We start from the raw sequence: 6,172 nt of genomic DNA, 5'->3' as shown, positions 1-6,172 counted from the left end.
TTCTGGTTGTCGCAAGCAAAGATACTGTAGAAGAACGTATATTTGCATCCAACCCTCTTCAGATGTTTTCCTTATCTACGTGGATGTCGAATATTGACGTAGATATTTTAATTTCATCTGATTTGAATTGTGTTACTACATCTAAAAGATCATATGAAATTAATAATCTTAAAGCAAATGTAATTTCGGAATTAAAACAAAAGTATAAAGGTTGGCACGTGTTATATACTGATGGTTCCAAATCTTCTTCGGGACGCGGAGCCGCTTTCTATGATCCAATTGGCTCCCTTGATAATCAGGATTATAATATCTTTAAAGTTATAGGGAATGTTAGTGTTATGACAGTTGAGCTTATTGCAATTTCCAGTGCAATATCGTATATTCAAGACAAAGGTATTAGGAAGGCTGTAATATACACAGATAGTAAAAGTGCGTTACAACATTTAGCTCGTAGTGTTTCTGGGCACAGAGGTGTACCTGTAGCGTATGAAATTTTAGATAAAGTTATCCGTTTACAATTGAATGAAATTAATTTGCGACTTCAATGGGTGCCTGCACACATTGGATTGCGAGGTAACGAGGAAGCAGACCATTTGGCTAAAAAAGGTATCGTGGAAGGTCACGAAATTTATATACTACCATATTATTTAGAGGCGACGAATAAATTCAAAATTAAATGCCATGAAATTTGGAAAGAGTATTTTGATGAACGTTCACGAGAAAAGGTATTTGGTATAAGTGCATTCAGAGTGAACCTCCACGCGTACCTTGGTTTCAAAATATTAGTTTAAGTAGGGTTAACATTGTAACAGCACACAGACTGCGAACCGGACATGTTCCTCTTAATAAGTTTTACATCTGATGAAAAAAAGTGATTCACCAAATTGTGAATTATGCGGTACGACAGAAGATGTCCAACATTTATTGGTGGAATGTGTTCGGAATTGTGCTGCGAGGGAGGCGTTGGTTGCAGCAGCCAACCTGAGCAAGTATGACACGGGTATGTTTGTAGGTATTTTAGCTCAGCCGGCCTCAGACATGGCGTTAATGCTTTTCAGGTTGGCTGATGTGACAAGGAATTAGTTATTATCAATTGTGAGATGTATTTTTTTTTTCCTGGTTAGTTAATGTTTTGCCCTATGGGCTAATGTGACAAATTTGTACGTTGCCCGTTTCAAATAAAAAAAAAAAAAAAAAAAAAAAATAAAAGCAGTAAAGCTACTACGAAATTCGAAAATCGAAGTTCGTATCACGTCGTCGCGCCAACGCTTAAATTATTTTATACGAGAATGAGAGGGAAGACGGCTGCTTGCAGGAATGATCTGGGTCTTCCAAGCTGATTTTTCGCGTGGCAAATGGTACTTATAAATAAAATAAATAAGAATGAATTAATAAATTTGCCAAAATTTAAGAGATTTTTTGTTCTAGCGATAAAGCTCAACATTTTCAGTTTTATCGCTATATGTCACGTGACTAGATTTGAAGCGGGAAACGAGCGTCGAGCGACTGTATGTGGCCGCGCCTGCGACTCGAACTTCACTCACTGTAGATCACAGACTAATAAGAGATACTACGTACCAGGGCTTGTTAACGTTACCAAATCACACTATAAGTAACGTTAATAACGGTAAAATCATAAAAATACCTAGTACCGGTTTAAAATTTAACGTTAATTGATAACTTAACATTATTTAACGTTACCTATTACGTTATTTTACCGGTAAATTTACTTTACATTGTAGGGCTTGTTAACGTTACCCAATTCACATATTTAACGATACCGAAGTACACTATCGTATTTTGCTATGCTACGAGTGTTGCCAATTAGCGCGTGCATACTCGCTCGATAAATGAGATAATTAAATTTTAACGTTACCCAAGCTTAACCGGTAAATAGTATAAAAATACCGTTAAAAATGATTTAACGATACTTTTGAATTAACGTTAATTTAATGAATATGATAACTCAACATTTTTTTTATCCGTAAAAGTTTATAAGTAACGGTAAATCGCTTTAACGTTAATTATCATTCACGTTGAATCGGTTTGACAGTTGGGTAACGTACCACTTTTAACGTATTTAAAGCCCTGCTACTACTGTAGATAAATAAAACTTGGTGTGACAAGAGCTCTCAGTTGTGTTTGTGTTTAAAATGTGTTTTCAGTTTTGAGTGCTTTGTTCAAATAAAATATCTCATATTTTAAATGAATTTTGTCCAAACAACAATTTCTGGATCCTTCATGATGCCTAACTTTAAGTAAGAGTAGTAACTGTTAAAATTATGACGCATTAATTGTGTTGATCTCAGTCTTTTTACAATTTAGCCGGTATCGAAATGGTTACAAATGGAGTTTTATTGAAGCTGATGTGTCTGTTAGCGGCATACTTGATAAGCACATAAAATGTGCTCAATGCCTGGTGACCTAAAACGTCCGAAGGGAAGATACACTTTGGATCTGTCTGGCTGTGGATTGTTTGAGCAACAATGTTCGCAGTTCGATGACGATCTCGCGCTTCTTTCTTGTGCTTTAACCACAGCGCGTAGTAAAAAAACGCAAGTATTGACTGCCTGTCAGCACAAAGTCTGGTCTCATCAGCGGAGCTTATAGATATTCGTATATAAGTAATAAACTTAAACAACCATGTCAAGACGAACAGCTGATACTAGATTGTTTGACCCACCAGAAGTTGCAATAGATTGTGTGCTCAAAAAGAAGGTAGGCGTGAAGAACAGAAAGCTGCTGGAGGATGATAAACAAAATTGAGTTGTTGATCTTCAATGATGGCAGATTATTTATAACTTTTAAAAGCCTGTTCTGATGATATCCAAGCTAACACTTGTGGCAGAATCCACCTGACTTCAGAAGCCTTTCACAGAGTCAAACATTGAAATGGCCTAGAGACTAAGGAACAGGCTCTCAAACCAGAATGCAATGCAAAATTACTGCTCTGAAGGAAATGAAATATACCACACTTCAAATGGATAAATTAGTGTTTGTGGCTTGTAACTTGGATCTCAAAAATTTCTGTCCAGATGAAGTGCCAGGATCATGGCTTATGTACAAATGTCTTGTAAGGCACAAATATGAAATGGTAACAGTTTTCTATTGAAACTATAACTTTTTCCATCACTTTAATTTTTCCTTTAATTTGCTGATGCTAATTACAAACTTTAAATTTTCAGCTATGACAAAAAGGTGTCAGGATCAACTTTTCTTTGATCAAGAAACATGGTTATGAATTACAGAGCAAGTAAAGGCCTTGTCAGGTCTTGTAAGAAGATATCAGGAAATATCATTGCCGAAAAGGTGTTGTGGATGAAAAATGTAAGACTGGCACAAATATTATTATGCTTAGAAAATGTATCACGAAATGATTCTACCAAACTTTCTCATGAATGTACAGCAGAAATGACTGATCACCGAAAAATGCTCATGGATGACTATAGTTATCTCCAGAATTAATGCATGATTGTGCCAATGACATAACAACACTATGCAGAGGAATTGAAACAGGGGCAGAACACTGCACTGTTTAATGGATCATGCCAGGCCAAAAAGCGAAAAGACAAGAGAATTAGTATTGCTTGTCGAAAGTCTTTGGAAGTTTTAGTGCAAGAGGCTGACCCAGGTGAAGATTGGAGAGTTGACCCCATTTTGCGTAAGCTTGTAAACCTTGGTGGACAGTGCTTGTGGAGAAGTTGTTGGTGGTAATGGCAGAGTGATGTCATGTCTCATGGAGAAACTTGGCACAGCAGTTATGAGCAGCGACTGTGAAGCAGCAAATGCAAATTCAATATTTCATATCAAGGGATTTTAAACTTGATCCACAATTATATAAGGCATGTAAATATGATGCTTTACACAGTGTAAAACTAAGCTTCATTGGGCTGATGAAAACAGCAAAAATCAGAGAAAGATCCTTCAGTTTTACCTTGTCTTTATAATTTTGCTTATGATTCAGAATTAAGAGTAGATTAAACCGGCATGTGAACACAAGTAAGGAGAGTAATGAGACAGCGAGCTATCAGTGTTGATCTGCTTCCAGAAATAGAAGATTATTGCATTGATGACTTAACAAACCTATGTATTGGAAATACTGGTAAAGGTGAAGAAATACAATGCTTACAAGATAGAATTAAGAATTCCCTAAATGTAAAGAGGCTGTCACTAATTTCACTGAAACCCAAAGTGGTCATATAGAGCTTAATGCTGTGGTTAGTAATTACTGCAGAATTCCTACTAAAAAGTTGTGCTCTTTTGAGCTAAACAGCAAAAAGATGAAGATGATGTACTGGAATGTTTAATAAGTCACAAAAATGACCCAGAAATAAAAAGCAATATTAAATGTAAAGCTGCTATTGACCATGAACAATTAATATCTCTCAGAAATTATCGATTTACAAGAAAATTTAAAAATGCTTGCAAATCCTATGTGGTTAAGTTTTGTCCAAAAGCACAAACTAAAATTCAGGTTGTGACTTGTCTTAGTGAAATTGTCAGGAATGACACTATTAATCGGAAAAGCACACAATATTTAAAGAATGCCGTCAACAATTAAGGAGCCAACTATTCCAGCAAAAAGAAAGTATAGATTTGGACCCAGAACTGAAGGAAGCATGCAAAAGAGATTTGCAAGAATACTGTCCTAATATGCTACATGCGGAATCAGCAGCATTAGAATGTCTGCAAACAGCTAAAGGAAAACTGACAGATAGTTGCCGTAAAGCAATATTTGTTGTACGTAAAACAATTTACCGATAATGGCATTGATTACCATTTGATAAATACTTGTAACAACATGATAGATTTGTACTGTCACAATACAGAACCTGCTAAGATTTTAGAGTGTTTAAAGGTACAGTGCTTTTTTATTTTATTCAATAAATGGTAATGGTTTTGATTTCTATTAATGAGATGTTTCACTTTTCAGGTTCATCATGATAACCGGATTTTCCTGAAAGTTGTAAAGTAGTTATTGTGAACAGGATGATTGAACAAAATACAGATTACCGATTTAATATAAATTTGCAAAATGCATGTGATTTAGATATAAAAAAATACTGTTCTGCTATCATTGGTAAGTCAAACATTTTTTTCTTAAAGCGAAACAAAGAAAAGTAATAAGTTGCTATACATTGCAAGGCTATAAGGGCTTCAATGAGTTTGAATGCAACTTTAGATTTTTCTTAGGTCTAACTGGCTTTAGAGATTAACTTTTAAGAAGCATTTTGCGTGTATATGGATTGAAACCTTCTGTACAACTCAATTGACTGGTTATATTTAAGTTGGTTACTAATATTATAAATTACTTTTACAGCTATAGAACCAAAAGATGTTGAGCTCCAAGGCAAAGTTTTATATTGTCTAAGAGAAAATTTCGTCAATCTAAATTGACTGCTACCTGTGAAAATGAACTTGCTAACATACTTAAAGAGCAAGCATTGAACTATCGGCTGGACCCTTTTGCTGAGCAAGCTGTGCAGTGCTGAATACAAACTATATGTTCTGTGCCAAATAATCAATTACTAAATCAGATGGACAGGTAATAATATTATAAGTACATTTTTGTTATAGGTAAAATAAAAACCTTATGTCCTTCTTTTGAATAGGTATTGTCCACTTAATATTTTTTATATTTTATTTGACTGGATGGCAAAAAGCAAGTGGTTCCTGATGGTAAGAGATTACCACTGCTCATAGACAATGCAACACCAGGGATATTATGTTTTATTATGAATATTTAAATAACATCCGTGTCTTATTATCTCATTTGTTGTTAGGAGAATGCCTCAAAAACGCATTATTGAATCACAAAATCGTGTCACCGCATGTTCTCAAGAAGTGGCTCAAATAATTGAAGAAACAGAGGTAGATATTGACGCTGATCCATTGCTAGAGCGGGCTTGCGCATTCGACTTATTAAGATATTGTAAAATTTGAGCATGGCTGAAGACGTAAGTAAATGATAAATTAATATCAGAAATTTCATGTCTTGCATGATATGACTGTGATTAACCCTTGTTGAACAATCACCTGTAGGTGCCCTAAAATTATTAATTTATCTATGTTCACGTCGCACACCCATAGGTGAGTGACATATTTATATGCTAATGTGAATTTAGATTTCAATAAAGTTACTATTCAATGGAAAAATCATTGTGTAAACAAA

General features: G+C 34.9%; 1 protein-coding gene and 1 pseudogene across 1 annotated transcript; both read left to right on the top strand.

Moving 5' to 3' along the window:
* On the top strand, window positions 1–1,200 carry LOC141429867 (uncharacterized). The gene is made up of 2 exons (XM_074090428.1): window positions 1–732; window positions 851–1,200. Exons 1-2 carry the CDS (start codon window positions 63–65, stop codon window positions 1,081–1,083), a joined length of 903 nt encoding a protein of 300 aa, XP_073946529.1. The 5' UTR covers window positions 1–62; the 3' UTR covers window positions 1,084–1,200.
* Window positions 1,201–3,231: 2,031 nt separating this feature from the next.
* Window positions 3,232–4,750, top strand: LOC141429948 (Golgi apparatus protein 1-like; annotated as a pseudogene).
* The last annotated feature ends 1,422 nt before the right edge of the window (window positions 4,751–6,172 follow it).

This window comes from Choristoneura fumiferana, chromosome 7, assembly GCF_025370935.1.
Source record: "Choristoneura fumiferana chromosome 7, NRCan_CFum_1, whole genome shotgun sequence".
Taxonomy (NCBI): Eukaryota; Metazoa; Arthropoda; class Insecta; order Lepidoptera; family Tortricidae; genus Choristoneura; species Choristoneura fumiferana.
The sequence above is the reverse complement of the archived record's forward strand: the minus strand, read 5'-3'. Positions and strand labels throughout refer to the sequence as shown.

Bases quoted from the DNA above. Each gene is read 5' to 3' on its own strand.
- LOC141429867 (XM_074090428.1), top strand. From the start codon at position 63: ATGTTTTCCTTATCTACGTGGATGTCGAATATTGACGTAGATATTTTA. The intron at 733-850 runs GTATAAGTGCAT...CCTCTTAATAAG, and splicing joins TTCACGAGAAAAGGTATTTG to TTTTACATCTGATGAAAAAA.